Source organism: Lactuca virosa, chromosome 9 (assembly GCF_052849685.1).
Source record: "Lactuca virosa cultivar CGN04683 chromosome 9, Lactuca_virosa_CGN04683_v6, whole genome shotgun sequence".
Classification (NCBI taxonomy): Eukaryota; Viridiplantae; Streptophyta; class Magnoliopsida; order Asterales; family Asteraceae; genus Lactuca; species Lactuca virosa.
The window spans coordinates 284,013,603-284,035,404 of NC_136434.1; the positions used below are offsets into that span (position 1 = coordinate 284,013,603).

General features: G+C 35.2%; 3 protein-coding genes and 1 long non-coding RNA gene across 6 annotated transcripts; 3 read left to right on the forward strand and 1 right to left on the reverse strand.

Moving 5' to 3' along the window:
• Positions 1 to 245: 245 nt before the first annotated feature.
• LOC145135650 (Pseudouridine synthase family protein) lies at positions 246 to 3,014 on the forward strand. 2 transcript variants are annotated; one of them, XM_079069899.1, is made up of 9 exons: positions 246 to 453; positions 1,002 to 1,337; positions 1,425 to 1,583; positions 1,695 to 1,742; positions 1,823 to 1,903; positions 1,992 to 2,099; positions 2,178 to 2,267; positions 2,362 to 2,520; positions 2,584 to 3,014. In XM_079069899.1, exons 2-9 carry the CDS (start codon positions 1,014 to 1,016, stop codon positions 2,929 to 2,931), a joined length of 1,317 nt encoding a protein of 438 aa, XP_078926025.1. In that variant the 5' UTR covers positions 246 to 453; positions 1,002 to 1,013; the 3' UTR covers positions 2,932 to 3,014. The 2 variants fall into 2 exon arrangements, with proteins under 2 accessions (XP_078926025.1, XP_078926026.1); XM_079069900.1 differs by lacking the exon at positions 246 to 453 and having other exon boundaries at positions 1,269 to 1,337; positions 1,406 to 1,583.
• Positions 3,015 to 5,746: 2,732 nt separating this feature from the next.
• On the forward strand, positions 5,747 to 8,864 carry LOC145140601 (uncharacterized). The gene is made up of 7 exons (XM_079074035.1): positions 5,747 to 5,822; positions 5,901 to 6,020; positions 6,124 to 6,149; positions 6,243 to 6,327; positions 6,411 to 6,440; positions 8,593 to 8,670; positions 8,833 to 8,864. Exons 1-7 carry the CDS (start codon positions 5,747 to 5,749, stop codon positions 8,862 to 8,864), a joined length of 447 nt encoding a protein of 148 aa, XP_078930161.1.
• A 6,099-nt stretch (positions 8,865 to 14,963) lies between these two features.
• On the reverse strand, positions 14,964 to 15,935 carry LOC145141038 (uncharacterized). The gene is made up of 3 exons (XR_013722411.1): positions 15,855 to 15,935; positions 15,705 to 15,762; positions 14,964 to 15,607 (listed from the first exon to the last, which is right to left on the reverse strand). It is a non-coding gene; the product is annotated as an uncharacterized LOC145141038 (long non-coding RNA).
• Positions 15,936 to 17,170: 1,235 nt separating this feature from the next.
• LOC145140304 (cyclin-L1-1-like) lies at positions 17,171 to 19,997 on the forward strand. Of its 2 annotated transcripts, none has more exons than XM_079073835.1 (8): positions 17,171 to 17,386; positions 17,956 to 18,125; positions 18,236 to 18,458; positions 18,529 to 18,698; positions 18,805 to 19,078; positions 19,165 to 19,507; positions 19,621 to 19,656; positions 19,739 to 19,997. In XM_079073835.1, the coding sequence occupies exons 2-8, from the start codon at positions 17,974 to 17,976 to the stop codon at positions 19,807 to 19,809; spliced, it is 1,269 nt and encodes a 422-aa protein (XP_078929961.1). In that variant the 5' UTR covers positions 17,171 to 17,386; positions 17,956 to 17,973; the 3' UTR covers positions 19,810 to 19,997. The 2 variants fall into 2 exon arrangements, with proteins under 2 accessions (XP_078929961.1, XP_078929962.1); XM_079073836.1 differs by having other exon boundaries at positions 19,174 to 19,507.
• The last annotated feature ends 1,805 nt before the right edge of the window (positions 19,998 to 21,802 follow it).

Consider the following 21,802-nt stretch of genomic DNA (forward strand, 5'->3'; position numbering starts at 1 on the left):
AATGGGAGAAAACGGTCAAAAAGTGAGGCATCCAATCAAATTGCGCGTAACCACCCGTGACCCATCTCAATCCGCGTCACATTCACCAGGGAGGGGAGCGGTGTTCACGCGTGAATACCCCCCTCCACGTCACCCTTTACGCGTAAAAACATCCTCCATACCCCATAGACTTAGAGGAGTTAGGATATAAATAAAGGAAGGAGAATACGCAAAAAGTTAAGCCTATATTTTTTAGGCTAAAACTTATTAAGCCAGATTATATTATATGCTCAAATTAGATGGTTGCCCCCAGGCCCCAATAACGAACCCAAGTCCTCGGCAACGTAGCCCTCTTTTTGCTCTCACTCTCTGCGCGTCGCCGCCTCCGGCCTCCGCCCTGCTACCGTCGTGGTCCGCCTCTCCTCTCTCTGCAGCTGCTGCTCCACTGTCGCTAGTTCCCCTGCCACTGTGACGGTAAAGTAATTTGATATTTAATGTTATTTTGTGAATTTTTATGAATGCGTTAATCTATTGTTAAGTTTTGCAATTGGAAAATTGAAATCTAACCGAAGGTTTGTTGAAAAATTCGAATTTTTGGAAGGTATTAACTTAACTTAATATGAGGCACATCTTTGCAGTGAGATTAAATTGCTTTAAATCTGCTAAAGTATTATTAATTATCGTACATGTAAATGGAATGCCTCAAGTCCAGATAAAAATTATCTTTCCTTCAAACACTTCTCTTTCCTGTATAACGTGCTTTTATAATCCAAATTGGGATCTTAACCATAAGTTTTCAGGAAAAAGAGACAAATTTGTAATGTTTCTATTGATCTCTTCATAATCTTGCTATTTGAAGCAAGCTAAGTGTTTGTGAATGATCATTGCCCTTATATTTTGATCAACTACTTTAAATGTTTCTTGCTATTGTATGAAAATAGTCTAACTATGAAAACTTTTTAAACCTATTGTAATTGGAAGGAATTAGTAAAAAGTTTTTGAATTGTAATTACTATTTTCAGGCAGTATGTGTAATGATGTGGCTGAAGAGCAGTTTTCATAAAGTGAGGCACTTTTCCAGAGTGTCTCCTCCACTACCTGATTGTGTTGTGAGAGTTTCCAACAACATCACTCATTTGGGTCTTCCTAAATCTCCCCACAAGCCACGTCAGCTTTTCTCATTGCCTCCATTGCCACCTCATCCTCTACCTGGAAAAAATGCTTCTCCTGATTCTCATATCACTGCCATTAGCTGGATGAAATATTACTTTGCTGATGTCACTCCCTCTGTCATCCAATCACATTTCAACAAAGGCCTTGTGAAAATGGAGTGTCATGAAACAAAAAGTTTGAAAAAGGTATACCATTTAAGATTTTAGTCTTACATAACATAATATAATATAACATGGTGATGAATTTCTTTTAGTTTTTGATTTAACAAACAGATTAAACATAATGAGGTGATGAAAATGGGTTCTACACTTCATGTGGCTGTATCTGTTGCTGAATCTAGAATCTCAAAGAGATTTGATACAATTCCAACTGCATCTTTATCTCCAAATGCAGATGAGATTCAATATTTGCAAAGACTTGTTATGTACAAGGCATGTCTTTCTTTATTTCTCTAAACCCTAAAAAAGAGAAATACATTATTATTATTTTTTTTTTCCATTCTGTATGTTTAGTTCATTGATGACATGATAATGAAACTTTAGGATTCTGCTCTACTTGTTCTGAATAAGCCACCAAAGGTGCCTTTAAAGGTTAGTTCATAATGAACTTCATTAGGTCAATTTTATTTTATCTTTTTGTAATCATATTTGTATACATAATTATGTTATAGGGGAATCTTGCTGTTCATAACAGCATGGATGCACTTGCAGCTGCAGCATTATGTTATGATTATGATGAAGGCCCTAAACTGGTAATCAATCTTATCTCATTCATAAGCATATAAGGGATTGTGGCATTTTTGTAAATATGTGAACATTGTATTGTATTTATGTAAATAGGTTCATCGTCTTGATAGAGAAAGCAGTGGGATTCTTTTAATGGGAAGAACAAAAGAGACCATATCCTATCTTCACTCTTTGTTCAGTGAAACAAAACCATCACTTAATGTATTATTAATTCTAATATATTATATCCACTTTTTTTTTTTTTTTTTTTAAACTATAAAAATCCATGACAACTTTTAGGCATTGAATGATACGTATCAAAGGTATTGGGCACTGGTGATAGGTACCCCAAAGCAACAACATGGTATAATCCATGCCCCTCTCACAAAGGTTATTTTTTTTTTAATTTCTTTTTTTTACACATTTTTTGTCATGATTATGACAAAAAGAGAAGTGAGAGGTCTTTTTTGTAAATTGGTTATAGGTGGTGCTTAATGGTGGAAAAGCGGAGAGGGTAATGTTGGGATATGGTTGTAATCTAGAAACTTCCCAAGAGGCCGTAACAGAGTATCGTGTACTGGGCCCCACAATAAATGGTTGTTCGTGGCTCGAGTTGAGACCACTCACAAACCATAAGCATCAGGTATATAATTTCTTTTTGATTTAAAAAATATGAAAAATAAATATAAATAAGGGTGGTGATCAGATGCGAGTGCATTGTGCGGAAGCTCTGGGGACACCAATTGTGGGGGACTTTAAGTACGGTTGGTTTGTGCACAACAAATGGAAGCAAATGCCAAGGCCCGATTATGAGCCCATAACTGGCGAGCCTTACAAGATGAGAAGGCCCGATGGGTTGGATGTTCAGAAAGGAAGTGTATTGTCTAAAGTACCCTTGCTACATTTGCATTGTAGGGAGCTTGTTATTCCTAATGTTGCCAAGCGTCTTGAGGGTAAAAATGTAAAATCCAAGCCGGATGTTCTTCGATTTGTGGCACCCATGCCTTCTCATATGAAGATTAGTTGGAATTTAATGTCATCTTATTTGGTTTGACTTTGACTTTTGTATATTGTTAATGTTTTAAGTTATTCAGATCCTATGTTTGGTTTAATAAGACAAGGTTTATAATTCAAGAATTATTAGAAAAACATATGGATGAAGGTTTTTATAAGGGTCATCTTTTAAAAAAAACAACACATCTTAAAAAAACTCATACCCATCATTTTATTCTCAAACTTTTTTATTATTAGTATTTTTTATTCTTTTTTAGTTTAACGGTTTCAAATAATTAGACAAGAAATTATTATGTAAGTTGTTAAAATGACAATGGTAAAAGTTGGAGATGTTAAGTTGTTAAAATGATGGTGAAGTTGTTTCATATTAACAAATGTCAGAAATATTATATATAACATAAAAGCTTAAAAAGTTGGGGAACAGTATACTTCTTTCTCTTTCCTATTTTGCCAGGAAAGTTTCGCGATTCTTATTTCCGCCACATTTTTTCTTTCCTTTCCTACTTTGGCCACAGACGGATTTGTTTTAAAAGGTTATATTTTTTTATTCAGACCGCCTTCAAAATTGGGTCAGGTTTATCTTCTCCACCGCCTACCCTGCTCTCCTTTCTTCTTGGCTCTGCTGCTTCACCTCCGCTTAGACCAACGGTAGATAATTGCTTTGATGGGTTCCGATTTTGATTGTTCTTTACAAAGATGGAGGCGATGATGAAATTTGTTTGTGAAAACAATTTGCACCGGCAACCATGGGTGAACTTGAAGGCCGTATTTTGGCGAGGCAACTCGGAAGGCATATCCGATTGGAATATGCAACCGGTGTTTGCAGCCATACCGTCTTTCATTCCCTTTTTCTGAGCCTCGTCTCATTGAAAATCACTGTTATGATTTCCGATTTTGAAATTTCTGGTGTTCCTTTGTTCGTCTTTGTCAGCCTGCTCCTTTAATCACACCCGGTAACTCAAATCACTTCTCGTACTGCTGTTGCTGCTGCGATATGAATTTGTCAGTTAATTTTAATTTGAAGTTTGTGAATTAGGCTATGTTTATGTTACGATTTCACAATTCGGATTGTTTCTAATGTTCATAACGTATATTTCCGTTATATGTTCACAGTGGATGACAGGTTCTATGGCAGCAGCAAACTAAAAGAACATGTGGTTAAGGCTTGGCGAGAGCTTGAAAAGAAAAAGATACACAAAATCCTAAATCAGTATCGTCTCATTCTTGATGAAGTTGGGGTATTGTTTCTTGCTCTTTCTCCTTCATAGTTTTCTTCATCTTTATCATATTGGATGAAAGTTAAAGATATCTTGTAACTTATTCACATTCATGGAAGAAATTTTAGCAATTTGGAGTTTGGTATCTGTGTATGTGGAGGCAGTAAGGTGTGGATAGAAGCTGATAATGTTGAAATACGTATTGTGCAGACTATAGAGCAGCATGAGATTAAGTGGCTTGTCATGGGAGCTGCAGCTGAGAAGCTATATTCAAAGTATATTAATATGTGAATACTTTTCATAAAGATGAATTGATAATTATGGTATCTATAACTAGTGAAATTGCCTATTAACCTTTCATTTTTATGATCAAATGTAATGATTTGTATGCTTTCAATTTTATCTCTCTACAGGAATACATCTAAAGGCACAGTCAAGTTTGTTTGGATCATGATATGTTGGTTTTGGATTCTTGATTTCCGGTGTGTTTTCTTTTCTTTATCCCTAATTTATTAGTGGTTATTATTGCATGTTAGTGTGTGAATTCAAACTTCATATCTATAGATTGTTGATTGGAAATAAAAACCCATGTGTTGCAGTGAAACGGAATGAATATAGGATGTTAGAATTGGTACATTTTTAGATTATACTTCTATTGTTTTTTGAGATGGCATGAAATGGAAATGGAAGTAATCATACAAGCTACAAAACATGTAATAAAAATATTTGATACTCCTGACACTTCAATTTTTGATGATTGTTGCTTATCAGGTGTTCGACGAAATGTCTACAAGAAAAGGGTTCGCATATCAGCCCCTACCCTGTAAGTTGTACTTTCCCGTTGTTTCATTGTTTTGGTCTCCTCTGTCAATACACAACCAACACAACTTCTGTTGATTTTTTTTTTCTGTCAGCAGGGGAGCATGATTGATGGTAGTAAGAAAGATGTCATTCACAGGTATGCACTACACTTAGCTCTTTTCATCACTTAAGTGCTAACCAATTGTTTATACACTCGATTTTGGCACCTTAAATGGTTCTTCCCAATATTTTAAAACCGGAACCGGCACTTCCAATTCCGGTTCCGGGTATCCACTTCAAAAAAAAAAAAACGGTTCCAAAAACAAATCAATGGTTGGTTCTGGCTGTAGATACCCACTTTGTATTTAATATGATGATTTTAGCCTTGCTTAAGATTCCAATGCTTAATGTCTGGAACCACCGGTTCCGATGTGGTCCAGTTCCGAAAGATTCATGAAAAATGTAGGAGTTGGAGCAAATTGTATGTATTGATTATGCCTATTGCAAAATATATTAATGTTCTACCTGTATCATTTTGTCCCTATTATGTGCAACCATTATTAAATTATTTATTTTTCATTTCTTTTCTATTTTGTAGCTATCCTCTGGATTATGCTGCATAAACCATTAATGACATAGGACCATCTATTCGAAAAGTCGTATGGAATCAAAATGATACAGGTGGAACAAATGGAATCTACATCTCTCAATTGATTCACAGTTTTTTTTTTCTTCATTGTTGGAAAGAAATGGTTACTTTGTTTCGGTGATGAATTATAACTTCAATTTACCAACATCTTTATCTTTTATCTTCTCCATTTCTATCAGGTAATGGGTATGGAGGTTCATGCCAATGAAGGAGGAGTAACACAGACACATGGTTGTGTATATTGGTTAATCCTACCTGCTGGATGTATTACATTCCTCTTCAAATTCTTTATTAAATTCCATCTATTTGTTAATCTTTAGCAAATAAATCTTTTTTTTATAGATATTGGTTCATCTTTCTGGGGTATGCTTCTAATCTTGGCATCAACTGGCCTTCTTACTTCAAGAATCGCAGCCGGATGTTTAGGAGTTGCTCTTCTTATTGTCCTCTTTGTTGCCAAAAATGTAAGAATATTTTTATTTTTCAACAATTATTTAACTTTTTAAATTTTGTAATTTGAATATATCGAATTTGAAATCATCCATTTGCTTTGTTTTATTGAAACAATGGACGCTTCGAGGACTTTGCATTGGTCTTTATTCTTTAACTTCAAATCTTTTATAACTTTTTAATATTTATTTACCAAAAAAATTAAATAATTTTAAAAATTACATTTTTCCACAGGGTTTTATTATCTTTCTTGCTGTCATTTGGATCCTACAAGAAAAAACCACAGTCCGCATCCTTCGTTATGTCATTTTGTTCATTGGTATGATTTATAAATATGATCTTATATTACTCTTCCCATTTTGTCCTTTTTAGGAAATGACAATTTTGCCCTTTTATTCACAAGTGTCATGAACAGTTTGTTTTCGGTTTATGGTAAGTAGACATTCTTTACTCATCAAAACTGATGTAACGCCCCGATTCTCAGGAATTGTTTAAATAAGATTTATTGGGTGAAGCTCTACTCGACGAGTTGGTTGACCTACTCGTCGAGTAGCAGCGGGGTGGGATCGCGTGTTAAGTGACCTACTCGACGAGTCCATATTGGGACTCGGCGAGTAGGAGCTGGCAGATGAAACCCTAAATCCCGGGGTTTGAACCTCTATTTAAAGGAGCCTCAGCCTCCTTTGGCCTCTTTGCAGTCTTTGAGAGCTCCTTAAAACCCTAATACGTGTGTGTGTGTGCCCATTGTGTGTTGGAAGCTTGAAAAGAGGATCTTTGGAGGGAGAAGGCTTGGAGGAGAAGGAGATTGGAGCAAGTAGAGTGTGGGAATCAACACTTATCTCAGTTATCATCTTCTGGAGGTAACCAAATCGCCTTTCTCCTTGTGAATCTCTTCTATTGGTTGAGTTTTTAGGGTTTTTGGTGAGATGTTAAGTTGGAAAGATGAGCTATGGGCTAGATCTGAGGTTGTAACTTCAGATCTGGACCCTCCTTGGATTCTAGAAGCATAAAGTTACAGTGTTGGTCATGATTGAGGTCCCTCTTGAGCATGAAGCTCCATTAAGAACTTAAAATAGGCATTTAGAGCCTTTATAGCCATGCATGCACGTAAAGTTTTCAACTTTACGTGATAAGCATGCCCTAGAAGCTTGGATCTGTGATTTGGAGCCGCTGCATGGCTCAAAACAAGTCTGTATGGAAAAAGGACTGAATGGACTCGGCGAGTCGCAGGGTTGACTCGGCGAGTCACATGAAGATGGCCGTGAACTCGACGAGTTGGATGAACAACTCGGCGAGTCCGATGAAGATTACCATAAGACTCGATTAGTTGATGAACAACTCGGCGAGTCGGATGAGTTTTCCCTAGGATATGTATGCGTGTGTATCCGTCGAGTTGCAAGGAGGGAACTCGACGGGTGACCTTAAAGTTTGATCGAGAATCGAAGGAACTCGACGAGTCACCCCGATGACTCGGCGAGTTGGAATGTGCTTCAAGGAACTCGGCGAGTAGCCGAGGGTACTCGGCGAGTTGGGGTCAACATTGACTGTTGACCTTGACTGAGGACTTTGACTTTGACCAGGGGTTGACTGGTGGGTTATGGAGTACCTTATAAGGTTAAGGACTTATGAGTATATTGTACTATGATCATAGGTGGTGGAGCCTGTGTCAAGTGATACGAGAGTTGGAGTTTATCTTCCGAGTCGGCATCTGCAAGGTGAGTTTTCCTCACTATATCGATAGGGTCTACGACACCAAGGCCAGCCCTTTTAGTTGTTATTGTTATGATATGCTACATGTGGATATGATCTGTTAGATCAGAGTCAGGATAGACAATATGTTATGCTCTTATGATCCGTAGGGATTGATATGTTAGTAACCTGCTAGGTCGGTGCTCTAGTTATGAGAGATTGCTATGTTTGGTGCTCAGTGAGGTAGATATGTTTGATGTTGTATATGTCAGTATATGTTAGTTATGTGCACATGGTTATCTGCTTGTTGCTTGGGGTTGAGGCGGTCCTGCTTTGTGCTGAAGGCCAACACACTCTATGAGCGGTCCGGGAAGACTGTAGGCCCACGTGGCGGTCCAGTCATGCCGAAGGCTCAGTATAGATTCAGTTGGACTGTAGGCCCGGTAGGGCGGTCCAGTCAGGCCGATGGCCCAATATGCATGTTGATGCATTGATTAATTGATTGATTATTACGGATATGGTATTTTAGTGTGGTATTGGTATTTTGGGGGTAGCTCACTAAGCCCTTGGGCTTACAGTTTTCAGTTTGTTTCAGGTACTTCAGGAGATCGTGGCAAGGCAAAGGCGTGACCGTACCGCTCCTCATCCTTATGATCTGTTTTGGGACACTCTGATGAATAATGTTTTGAAAACAATTTGTAAACAAATACTTTTGGGGTTTTAATTATGATTGGAAAAGTTTAAATTTGGTATGCAATTTATGGATGTTACAACTGACAATTTATGGATGTTACAACTGACAATTTAACAAATTATATCATTATCATTATATGTAATTATGTAAGTTTAGTATTATTATTATATATATTGAATAAAATAATTTTTTTATTGGCAGATATTTATGATGATTTAATTTCAAGGAGAGTTAATTCTAGTGATGCTGAGAAGTTTGCAGAAATTTGCCCTAGCCCATGTAATGGTGTTGCATGGGGAGTCTCATATATTATGAATATAATACATTGTATTATGGGAAAAAGCTTACTACTTTGTTTCAAACTTTTTTTCAAGTCCATTTTGTAGAAATGGATCCATTAGGTTATTTTTTTTTAATTTTTTATTTATTAAATACATGTAGATGAAAAATGCATTTTCTTGGTGTACATTTGAAAATTTGTCCTCTCAATTACCTTTCCAGACAAGAATTTCCTATAGTACTGAACTTTGGTCCCATTTCTTGAAAACTTAAATTAATGATTGTTGTCTTATATGTTGCAATCTTACATATGGTTCAGCTGCCATAGAATTGCTATGAAGGTACTATAAAATGTTTATAATGGTATTTCCATATATACCCTTCTAAGAAAGTGAAATTCATATCCTTATTATGTTATCAGAGTCTACTGTTTTATTTTCGTTTATGAGTACAACAATTAATGTTTGTATACAATTCGATTTTAGTCAATGCTTTCAATGGATCTGATTCATTGTAGGCATGTTCAGGTGCTGTTTATTGTCAGCTAATGAATGTCGCTCATCCTGGAACTGTTCTGATGCATAAACTCAATTTCAATGTCAAAATTGAATACCACATGATTCAGAATTACAAGGTTCTTGGAGATGTTTTCAACAAACTGAAGATCACTAAGGTTATCTTACTATCTCCTACTTTCATTATTGCAGTCTGATTACAATCGAAGTTCCTACTCGATACATTATAGTTGTGTGTTTTTTCAATTTGAATACGACCAGATTTCAATTTTTTGTCGATTGTAATTGCTAAATTTCAAAAGCAGTGGTCATCGATTTTCAACTGTTACTATTATTTTCATGATTTTTAGCAAGTGATCGTTGATTTTGAAAGAAAATACACATCCGATTGATACAATTACTCATTCATTTAATCTTATATGTTTAATTACAGCACATCGAGGTAAACAAAGTGGTGAAAGGAAGGCGAATGGATAACCTCAAATTCATGCAGTGGATGAAACGATACTGTGATTTAGTCAGTGGAGGCGCTAATCAAAGGTAACCTCTGTCCTCTCTCCCAACCTCACATATGTAGCTGTAGTAGTGTTTAATTATTTTCTTATTTATAGTAAATATTATAGGTGAATGTAATTTTCAAATTACAATGTTATAATAACTAAAAAATAGGATGTTGTGATAAAACAATAAATGAGGTATCTTGCTATTCGTATGAAGACCCCTTCTGTATATGTAATATGTTTTGATTAATATTATACTATTGAAAGAAAATCAGACTTTATACAACATGGATTCGGGTTTACTGCAGCATTAGACCTGCATTGCATTTAGAACTGACACAAAGAACGTGATTGATTACATTGGAGAAGATAGGTCATTAGTGGTTTTAGATCCTTTAAAACCTCATAAAGATGGAAAAAAGTCGCTTCAATTCAACCGCGTTTTTGGTCCAACAGGCAGTCAAGGTAATAATAAAATTTAAACATTTTTCCACAATTCTAGAACCTTCTGTTGACTAATGTTTTGACTTTTATCAGAGGAGGTTTTTGCTGACAAGAGAAAAAAACTAACACAGCGCCAACGGCGCATGATTCCCCTCTAGTTTATATAAAAGTAAAAGATAATTTATGAATAAAAGAAAAAAATAAAGGACCGTTGTTTGTAACTTTAGTTTATGATGAAATAAAATAAAAATTGGAAGTTTTATTTATATTAGTCATAAAAACTAATAACTTAACTAATATAATAATAAAACAATATTAAAGTATTTAGGGTCAAAAACATTATTTATAATTGATATAAATATCAAGAAAAAAATATAGATATTAATAATAAACTATAATATTCATAAAATATATTTAATTTTAATTGATTTTCCTAAGGCTATGCGAGCGGACTCGACATCCCTCGGTATGAGCTAAATCAACTCGACACACATCGTGCCTCGAGTTCGGCATGCCGAACTAAACAATGTAAGTGTCGGTAATCACAACCAAAATATATGGAATCATAGTTGAAATATTATACTCATGGTTGTCAAAATCGCGATCCCGGTCGTAGGATCGTACGATCCTAGGTATAAAAACGATCCGGATCGTAAAAGGATCGTATTTGGGGTAGGATCGCAGGTAGGATCGTAGGATCGAGATCCGATCCAATCCTACCTTCCCTTGTTTTTTTTTTGCAAATGAATTTTTTTTACCACTTTATGTCTTTTACCTTTTACCAATTTACCATTTATCATTTTGTATTGTGGCTTATGACTAATATTTTGAAGTTGTTATAACTTTTGAACGAAAAAATGAATGTCTGAATATTTTTCATGATTAAAAATTATAAATTAAAATTATATTTTATTTTGTGGGATCTTAGGATCCCGATCCCGATCTTATGATCCCGATCTTGCAAACCCAAAAATGATCCTAGGTAGAATCCCGATCTTGACAACCTTGATCATACTTTTAGAGGGAATAAAAAAACACATAAAATCTTAGTGATCATGTCCATATGCGATCTCAAATCTAAAGAAATTACTGAAATCTATTTTTTTAACAGAGACTGGTTAATTTTGCCAAATTTGCTAATTATTTTTCTAAAAATAGCAAAATTTTTTTTTTTTTTTTTGTAAAATAGCCACTAATTTCGCAGATGGCTGGAACCCATCTGCTATTTATGATTTCCATGTGTATTTGACGAATGTTATAAAAACCATTTTTTGGTAATAGATACCACTAAATAGCAGATGAGATTTGTTCCATCTGCTATTTGTTCTCTTCCTCATCAACGATTTTATTTTATTATTTTATTATTTTATTTTTTAAAGTATTTATGTTTGACTAAAAATTTGATAAGGTTGACTACGAAATAAGACATTGTTGACTATGAATTCGTACAAATAGGTTGTAACATCATGTTTCCCGTCATTTCTTATTTCAGGTCGTGGGCCGGAAGTCGGTTGTGTAAAAGCTTTGGGACTTAAGGAGGTAAATATTAGACTTTGTGGAAGGAGGTAATGATGGTTGAGCGATCTAACCCTTGAATTGTGTTTTGGGCCGAAGGGTAAAAAGTGAAAAGTCATAGGTCAGGTTCTTGCATGAAATATGGATTTTTGTTCGAGAAGTTTTTAGCCCAAGTATATTTAGATAATATTGTAGAGCTCTTCAACACATTTCCGTGGATATAAAGAACATTGAAAATGGAGTTGGAACGAAGAAGTTACGACCGTTTGAAGTTATGACGATTTTTGGGTTAGTCGCGTACATTTGGGCGTACTAGGGCATCCCTAGTACGTTGGGCGTACGCAATTACTGCCCAAACCCTATTTTCTTGGTTTGAGCCTTATTTCAGCTCCTTAACTTCCCCAAACCCACTCCATTCTCATCTTCCACCTCTCCAACACCCTCTCTTGAAACACTAACCCTAGTTTGAGCCTTTTGAGCAAAAAGAAGGTGTTTTTAAGTGCTTTGGAGTGTTCTTGGTGCACCTTGGAGAAGAAGGAACTCATTGAAGAAGTGTTGGTTGCATTGGAGCTTGTAGATCCAGACCTTGTTCACCTTGATCTTTCTTCTGGAGGTATAAAGTTTGAATCTTGATGATAAAAGTGTTAGATCTAAGCTAGTTTTGGGTGTTATGACCTTTTGGTCACTTTAAGTGCATAAAGTTTAGATCTTGAAAGTTTGTGACTTGGTTATGGATAAATTTGAAAACTTTATCGATCTAAACATCATATTGATTCAGATCTGAAGGTTGGAGACTTGGACTTAATGGATTAACTTGAAAAAGATGCACTTTTGGCCCGGTTGAGACTTAAAGACTAGATCTTGTTTGTTGGGACCATTCTAATGGATAAAGTTGGAAACTTTATCCATTATGGAGCTATTAGGAACCATAAAAATGTGATATCAGTCCTTCTATCCCTTCCATGCAAGAGTTGTGATGTCTTAATGGATTAATAAGTTAGGGTTTTAGCTTTTGGACCTTCCTTAGCCATGGAAAGTCATAAAGGTGGAACCTTTATGACTTAAGACAATGTTTAAGGCTAGATCTGAATTTGGGTGAAAAGTCCTTAAGGATTAAGTGCTTAATGGAAATGATGGAACCAACTCGAGTACGTTGGGTGTAATTTTCATACACTGGGCATACTAAGTCATCCCATGTACGCGAGGCGTAAGTTGAGTACGCATGGCGTACTTAACCAGCCTTGGACTTTGACTTTTGTTGACTTCGTTGACTGTTGACTTTTTGACCAAGTTTGACTTTAAGTCAAACTTGAGGGTTTTGATTGGTGATTAATATTTTATATGGTTCTGATGTTAGTGGATCCGCCGGAGCATGCAGTGTAGCAGGGAGCGTATCATAGTGTTCTTGGGTTTCTTTATTTCAGGTGAGTTTCACCTCAATGTACTCGTGGGTCAAAGGCACCAATGTCGGCTCACTAGTTTTGGTTATCTTTAGTAGAAGGATGTCATAGGGACTGTATATAGTCATGTATGATAGACTGAGGACTCTTGATCTAGGATTTTTTACCTGTTCCTTATTTGGTTGTGGTTCCAGAGTAGGATCACTTGTCCGGGTGTCTATCTCACCTCTGAATATATACGGTTATGCATTCATTGTATTGTTGGTATTTAGTATGTTGCTAATCTGTAGTGATATGTTAGATCTGTATCGTGGTATATAGGATGTTATGTTGTAGTGATCTGTTAGATCTGTATCCTGGTATATAGGATGTTGTTATGCGGTAGTGATTTGTAGATCTGTATGTCTACCTGTACTTGCTGGTTATCATCTAGTAGAGTGCCCTAGGGACTGTCTGTGGTCATGTAGGATAACATGAGAAATCTTGATCTAGGATTTCTTTCCTGTTTCTTGTTTGGTTGTGGCTCTAGAGTAGGATCATCTGTTCGGGTGGCTATCTCACCTCTGATTGCTTATGGTTACACATTTCATGGAGGTTAGCTGGTAGCAGGACTATATGTTGTGAGAGGACTAGTAGGCGGTAGTGAGCTGTATGATTGATGTTTGCATGTATTATGTGCCTACTTGATCCGTGAATGTTTATATGTCAACATATGGTAGTGGTGGGTTGAGGCAGTTTTACTTTGTGTTGTAGGCCAAGATACCCGGTGTGGGCTGGCTGTAAGCCGAAAGCACGAAGGCTCGGGAGGAGCGGTTGAGTTGAGGCGGTAGGCCAACATACCTTGGTATTCCGGCCCGGATAGATTGAAGGCCTGCAAGGCGGTCCAGTCAGGCCGAAGGCCCGAAGAGCAGCCGTTATGCATGCTTGTATGTTTATCGTATGGGGTATTTTGGGGGAAACTCACTAAGCTTTGTGCTTACCCAGTTGTTTATTGCTTCAGGTATCATCGGTCATCATGGGAAGGCGAAAACGTGACTATACACATTCATCAACAACAATGAAGATTTCACGCAAAAATATTACTCTGATTTTTATAAATGTATTTGGAATTAACAGTTTTCTCCATAACGGATTTATAATTGGGAAGATTTACCTAAATAAAATGAAAATTTTTTGTTGTGAAAATGGGACGTTACAAGGGTATATTTTATATAAAAAGAACCGAAAAATGCTTAGCTTATTAGTTATTTCTTTAGAAATCTTGTTTTGGTTCTCTGTTCTAAAATGAGTGAGTATTTGATTTGCGTTCTTCAATGAGAATAAACAGAATTGTCCATCGTTATTCAATAAGAGGTTTTGAGATAGTTTTTCCAACTTGGAAGATGGAAAAATGAGGGTTTTCCAAAAAAAAAAGGTTTTTATACTTGGCTTTTTCAATTTCATAGATAGACATAGTCAAATAGCAAATGAAAGTCCATGTGTGATTTTAAAACTCTTTTATGCACAGGTTGTGCATTAAGACTTGTACGTTACGATTTTGACTTCGATTTCATAGATGGACTTCCGATTTCATAAATGACCCTAATGACCTGCGATTTTAGTGGTTATTTTGTGTAATTTGCTAATTTTTGGTTATTTTTAGAAAAGTAACTATCAATTTTGGCTATATTTGCAAATTTCTTTATTTTTAAGGCTGAAGCTAAATCAAAAATTAACTCTCCAAATTACAGCTTATGAAGCAAAATCGCAGGCGTTAAGCTGCCATCTGATATTTTATGGGAAAATGACATATTAGCCCAACGAACTTATCATGTTTGTTTTAAAAGATCACTTATATTTTTATTTATTTATTTATATTTTTTTTTATTTTTGTTTTTTTTTTGTTTTTAACTTTAAGGTATGAAGTTAATGTTTACCAGTTAAATAAGTCATTTTACTTCTTATAATAGGTTACCACCACCAACTTTGTCCCTCCTCATTCCTTGTTCTAGCAACATACTCTGCATCTTGAACCACAATAGAACATTTTTCCCAATTAACATGTGGATTACACACCATAATATAAGCAAGAAAACGAGTCAAGATCTTCGATACCTTTCACCAAACAACTTCCTTTACACACCCACTTTATAAAAACGTAGGAACACTCTTGTTCTTCAATCTCAAGAACAATGAAAAGTCACTTAGGATTTTTATCAAACACCTTATGTGCAATCTTTTAAGCTCCACCTTAACACATGATTTCTAGTGGATGAACCTCATTTTCAATTCAAATCACCAACTTAGTTATTTCCAGAAACTAGAAACCGAAGGTTGATGAATTGTAGTCATCGATCCTCGCATGTTCCACACATAGAATAAAAGGGACTAAATCAAACGAAAAACAAGTTACAAAAACAGAGCATGAATGTTCATGCAAATCAAATGAGAAAGTGACTAGGGGATATGGTTTCTCAAAAACCCTCATTTTATCCTCTAATGTTAGAGGGTTTGTAACAGAGAAACAAGTTACAGAAACAGAGCATGAATCTTCATCAATGAGAACCGCTTCCAAAAGAATTTGCTAAATCAAAGCGGTGAGGCTAATCAGGGAAAATTAGGGCAAAATAACTCAAACTTCAGAATTGTTGATTGGAGATCAAACGAGAAATATTTTTTACCTGATTTAACCTTCGTTTTCTTCCCGTCTAGTTGTTTCCTATAATAGAGATGAGAGCTCTGCTAATTTTTTTATCGTAATCAAGAACGGAAAAAAATGAAAAAATTTAAAGATCTTTAAGAAGTAAATCAATAGGTGATCAATGGTATACCGGGGGCGGGGAAAGAAGATATCAAGTACAGGGAAGCCGTCATCTATTTCTTTCTGAAGACGAGGAGCGGTTGATGGTCAAATAATGGTTAAAGCATATATTTTACCTGTTTACTCCGTACCAAGTTAAATAAGGATCTTTTAAAACGGTAAATTTAGATTTCATTCCCTTAAAGTAAAATAAAAACTTGAGGCCCCATTTAAAACAAATATGACAAGTTTGTTTGATTAATATGATATTTTTTTTCGATATTATATTGGCTATTTTAATTATTTTCTTAATTTTTCTTTATTTCCAAAAATATGACTTAAATCTTATTATTATTATTATTATTATTATTATATATATTATGAAAATTGTTTCTTATGAATAGTGAACTTCCATAATTTTTGTCTATTTTAGTCCCTGGACTTTATGTTGTTTTTTTGGCAGAATTGGTCCCTATACTTTGGTAACTTTGGTTCTTATTTTTTAGCCATTTTGATACTTTTGGTCCTTGTAATCGATATTTTTACATTTTTTAGGAACCTTTTAATATTTAAAGTTTGGCCACAAAACTTTAGCGGTTTGACAACTTTGATCCCTTTTCTATTTAGGAACCTTTTAATATTTAAAGTTTGGCCACAAAACTTTAACGGTTTGACAACTTTGGTCCTCATTTTTTAGCAATTTTGACACTTTTGGTCCTTGTAATCGATATTTTTACATTTTTTAGGAACCTTTTAATATTTAAAGTTTGGCCACAAAACTTTAACGGTTTGACAACTTTGATCCCTTTTCTATTTAGAAACCTTTTAATATTTAAAGTTTGGCCACAAAACTTTAACGGTTTGACAACTTTGGTCTTCATTTTTTAGTCATTTTGACACTTTTGGTCCTTATAATCGACATTTTTACATTTTTTAGGAACCTTTTAATATTTAAAGTTTGGCCACAAAACTTTAACGGTTTGACAACTTTGATCCATTTTCTATTTAGGAACCTTTTAATATTTAAAGTTTGGCCACAAAACTTTAACGGTTCGACAACTTTGATCACTTTTCTAAAAACTTGCTAATTCCTACCGCTTTAATTCTTTAACCATTTTGATACTTCTGGTCCTTGCAGTCAAAACTTTTACATTTTTTCATAAAAACATGAACAAAACGGTCCTGGGCAAAGCCCGGGCTTGTCATCCCTGCACTTTCTACGTCTGTTATATTTATCGATTCGGAAACAATATTGAAAGCTTCTGGCCCCGCGTAGCGGGGTAACCTTTCTAGTTATTATTATTTTTTTTTTAATAACAAAACAAAACAATTCCCTACGATGAACCGAACTAAACCGAACCATTCCCAACCATGCTCCCATTCTAGATCTATGTGTCTTAACAAGCCCCAGCCATCTGAATAATAAACGCAAGCCTCACTACCGTAGCCCTCTGTCCATCTCTTACTCTCTGCGCGTCGCAGCCTCCGGCCTCCGCCCCTGCTGCCGTCGTGCTCCGCCACTCCTCCCTGCTCCACCGCGGCCAGTCCCCTGCCACTGCAACGGTAAGCTAATTTAGATTTTGATGTAATTTTGCGATTTTTCGTATAAATGTGTTAATCTATTATCATTTGTTAATTTTAACTGCCGATAAATAGTTATTTATTAGTTATTTGTTAATTATTAGGGTTTGTTAATTGGGCGAATTTTAGATTTAGGGTTTGTTGGTAGCTTTTCTACTTTAGGGTTTGTTGAAAATCAAAATTCTATTCTTAACTGGGAAAATTTAAAATTAACCGAGGTTTGTTGAAAAAATCAAATTTTTGGAAGTAAGCGTCTATTAGAATTGATGCATATGCGATCACATCCTTTATAGCTGCTAAACTATTATTGTACATGTAAATGGAATTCTTTCCTTTATCATCACAATCCAATTTGGGATCTTAACAATAAGTTTTCAGGCGAAAAAGACAAATTTGTATATTTTTCTCTTGATCTCTTCATAGTCCTCATTCTTTGTAATCCCTGTAACAAAGACAAGTTTGTAATCTTTTCTCAAATCTCATAATATGCTTCTACGTTTTGTTAATGCTACTGATATTAATATTATACACTGATTTATTCTTTGTTACAGTGTTATTCCCTATCAACCATGATTTACACAGCTATCGATACATTCTATCTAACCGATGAACTGCTTGAGAACACACCTTCTAGAAAAGATGGAATCGATGAAGCCACTGAAACAACACTTAGAATATATGGATGTGATCTTATCCAAGAAAGTGGCATTTTACTCAAAGTGTATCCTTTTTTGTATTTCTTATGGAATGCTATTCAAAATTTATGCTTCTTGATGACTTACTTTATAATCTGATCATATTTAAAGATCCTTAACTACATATATCACACAGACCTCAACAAGTAATGGCCACAGGTCAAGTTCTATTTCATCGCTTCTACTGCAAGAAATCTTTTGTTCGTTTCAATGTGAAGAGAATTGCTGCTAGTTGTGTTTGGCTTGCTTCAAAACTTGAGGAAAACCCTAGAAGAGCAAGACATGTCCTCAATGTTTTTCATAGAATGGAATGTAGAAGAGAGAATCTACCTATAGAACATTTAGATGCATTCTCAAAGGTATTTAATTTTATTTATGTTAAGCACTTTTTGTATATGCTTATGTTGTTGACATATCACACGTGTACAGAAATATACAGAATTGAAGATGGATTTGATTAGATCTGAAAGACATTTATTAAAAGAAATGGCTTTCATTTGTCATGTGGAACATCCTCATAAATTCATCTCAAATTACCTTGCTACCCTTGAAACACCCCCTGAGTTGACACAAGAAGCTTGGAATCTTGCAAATGATAGGTATGAAAATTTGTATCCCTTAACTCTTAACTCTTAACTACTACATTTACTTATTCTTTAAGGACTAAGTTTTACTTTTTTTGTGACTTGTGAATAATAATAATAGCTTGAGGACAACTTTATGTGTTCGATTCAAGAGTGCAGTGGTGGCATGTGGTGTTGTATATGCTGCTGCTAGAAGATTTCATGTCCCTCTTCCTGAAAATCCTCCATGGTGGAAAGCTTTTGATGCTGATAAATCAGGTATAGATGAAGTTTGTAGAGTTTTAGCTCATTTATACACTCTACCAAAAGCACAATATATACCTGTATGCAAAGAAGGAGGCTCATTCACAGTGTCTAATCGCTCATGGGACTCCCCCTCCCAACCCCTTCCCAAGGTCCACTCTCAAAACTACGTAGTTTTGATCCTTATGTTGTTTTTTTTTTCTAAGTTTTGTTTTGATTTATGGTTTTCATGGTGTAGGAACCACAGATGATTGATGATGCAAATGTAAACAAGGTGTCTGTGGTGTCGGTTTCGGTGTCTCCGGCATGTATGATTCCGGAGTCGAAAGCCGGAATTGGAAAGGTGAAAGATTCAATAAAGAGTGATGATGTTGATGAGAAAGTTGAGAATCAGAGTGGTGTTCCGATTCCGGTTGAGGGAGAATCTGTTTCCAAAAGCAAAGAAAGGGAAAGGGAAAGGGAAAGGGAAAGGGAGAGATATAAAAGAGGGAGGGATTCGGAAAGGGAAAGGGAAAGGGATGATAGAGAAAAAGTCAAAGATAGGAGTCATCGGTCAAAGGATAGAGGAGGAAAAGATTCAGGTTAGTTTGCTTATTCCATTCCTATGTTCATTCCATTCCATTCCTTCCATTCAAACTTTTTTTTTTTTTTTTTTTTATCTATGTTTTTAATTCCACTCTTTTTCAACACACAGGACATGGTGAAAAACCGAAACATCATTCTTCACGAGGTACTGAAAAAAAAAATTTCTCTTAAACATTCTTTTTAATATTATGTGCCAAAATTACAATTATGCCCTTTTGTTGGTTCAGATCGGGACTATCATGGCTCGACATATTCCTCAAGGGAGAAGGATCGACACAGGCATCATTCGTATGGTTAATATTTGCTAAAAAGTTGTCCATGTTCATATCTCTTATATCATGTTTGTGAGGTTTATTGACATTTTTACCCTTAATAGTTTATTTTAAAACATCTTTCATTTTTTTTTGACATGTAGGGATGTTGTAATTTTGCTATCTCAGAAGTTTCATTCTATTTTTATAAAAGGACTATTGTGTTTAATTATAATGTTCTTGACAAATCATGATTTAAAAAGTGAAAAAAGATATACAATTATCTTCATAGCTTAAAATATTGTGATGAATTATATAAGGAATCATAGTCAACGATCATGAATAGGATTGTCACTAATTTAGTTTAGTATAATAAAAAGATCAAGAGTTGAAGTGGAAGTGGAAGTGAACAAATTCTTATGATTGCCATGAAATGATTATTAGATAACGTTAAGATTTCAATGATTATTAGATAACGTTAAGATTTGCCATAAAGGATCATATAATTAATTATTTATTATTTACTAGTATCAGTTTACTGATGCTACTCAAGTATGTGTGCATGAGTTTTGAGATAACTTGTTGATTTCATATATATATATATATATATATATATATATATATATATATATATATATATATATATATATATATATTAAAGAACTCTATGAAGTTAATGCTGTCGTTTATTATAGTTAATGGCTTAATGACTATAATTATCATTGGTTGAACATTTGAAAACAATAACTTAATACTTATTTTTTGAAGGGTCGAGTTAATATTAAGCTAGCAAGAAGTTTGAAAACGAAAATAATTACAAACAGGAATTAGTTAACTTAATTGACTTCAAATTTGGACTCCTATTAAAAAGCCAAAAATAAGATTGAGACATGATTCTATCAAACATCGTGTGGTTCGTGGGTTTGTAGACCCGAAAAACATATTGGACTGAAAATTTAATATGGACCAAATTATTTGTCAACACAAATTCCCACCGACGCCCTATAACTCTATAAGCCTCTAAGTCAAGTCGGCTAAATAACAAGAAAAAAAAAAGTGTCTCGTAGTCTCCAAGTGTGAATCATATTAAGGTAATTAAGTGACTCCACACCAACATCTTTCTTATCCAAATTCGCTATGACTATGATAGTCGGGGAGCCGTTGGAGCAGCCACTAGAGATTTCCTTACTATGAGATTCAGCTGTCAGTTTTGCGATGTGAGTTTCCTGTTAGGAATGGGTCTAAGGCACCAATGTCGGCCCGTTTATGTATGTTAGCAGGTGCCGGACTACAGTCCGATGTCGGGCAGTGTCCGATGTAGGTTTATGTGTTTATATGTTCCGGACTTCGGTCCGATGCCGGGGAAAGCCCGATGAATGTTTATATGCTATGTTATATGTTTCCGGATTTCGATCCGATGTCGGGCGGGGCCCGAGGAATGTTTATATGTTTATGTTATGTGCTTATTATGTGTATTGTTGATATGTATACCGAGCTTTGCTCGATGCCGGGCGGGGCCCGATGCCGGCGAGGCCGATGCCGGGCGGAGCCCGATGTAGCGGGCAAGGCCAATGTATGTTATTATGTGAATATGTGTATGGTATGTGGTAGTTTAGGGAGACTCATTAAGCTTCATGCTTACAGTTTTCAGTTTTGGTTTCAGGTACTTCCGGTAGCAAGGGGAAGAGCTCGGGATGATTGCAGTGCATATACTATATGTTCAGTCTGAGATATTTACATTTTGATATATTTGACAGATGTTATGATATTTTGAGATACACTACTTATGATTTTTATACGATGTTTGATAACTTTGAATTTTTTAATGATTTAAAATGAAATTTTTAGACTGTGTTTTTGGGATGTTTCAGTTCATCTTAAAACAAAGCCCTAAGAGGTGCTGCTGAAAAATCAAGTTTTACATCTTCAAAAAACAAGAAATATACTAGTCTCATGTTGTATTCACTACAGAATGAGTTCTAGTACCAAACAAGGGTTTTTTTTTTTTTTTTTTTTTTTTTTTTTTTTTTAATATTTATT

Bases quoted from the DNA above. Each gene is read 5' to 3' on its own strand.
- LOC145135650 (XM_079069899.1), top strand. From the start codon at position 1,014: ATGATGTGGCTGAAGAGCAGTTTTCATAAAGTGAGGCACTTTTCCAGA. The intron at 1,904-1,991 runs GTAATCAATCTT...TTATGTAAATAG, and splicing joins ATGATGAAGGCCCTAAACTG to GTTCATCGTCTTGATAGAGA. The intron at 2,100-2,177 runs GTATTATTAATT...GACAACTTTTAG, and splicing joins AAACAAAACCATCACTTAAT to GCATTGAATGATACGTATCA.
- LOC145140601 (XM_079074035.1), top strand. From the start codon at position 5,747: ATGGAGGTTCATGCCAATGAAGGAGGAGTAACACAGACACATGGTTGT. The intron at 6,021-6,123 runs ATGTAAGAATAT...TTTTATTGAAAC, and splicing joins TGTCCTCTTTGTTGCCAAAA to AATGGACGCTTCGAGGACTT. The intron at 8,671-8,832 runs GTAATGGTGTTG...AAATACATGTAG, and splicing joins AGAAATTTGCCCTAGCCCAT to ATGAAAAATGCATTTTCTTG.
- LOC145140304 (XM_079073835.1), top strand. From the start codon at position 17,974: ATGATTTACACAGCTATCGATACATTCTATCTAACCGATGAACTGCTT. The intron at 18,699-18,804 runs GTATGAAAATTT...TAATAATAATAG, and splicing joins TGGAATCTTGCAAATGATAG to CTTGAGGACAACTTTATGTG. The intron at 19,079-19,164 runs GTCCACTCTCAA...TTCATGGTGTAG, and splicing joins CCTCCCAACCCCTTCCCAAG to GAACCACAGATGATTGATGA.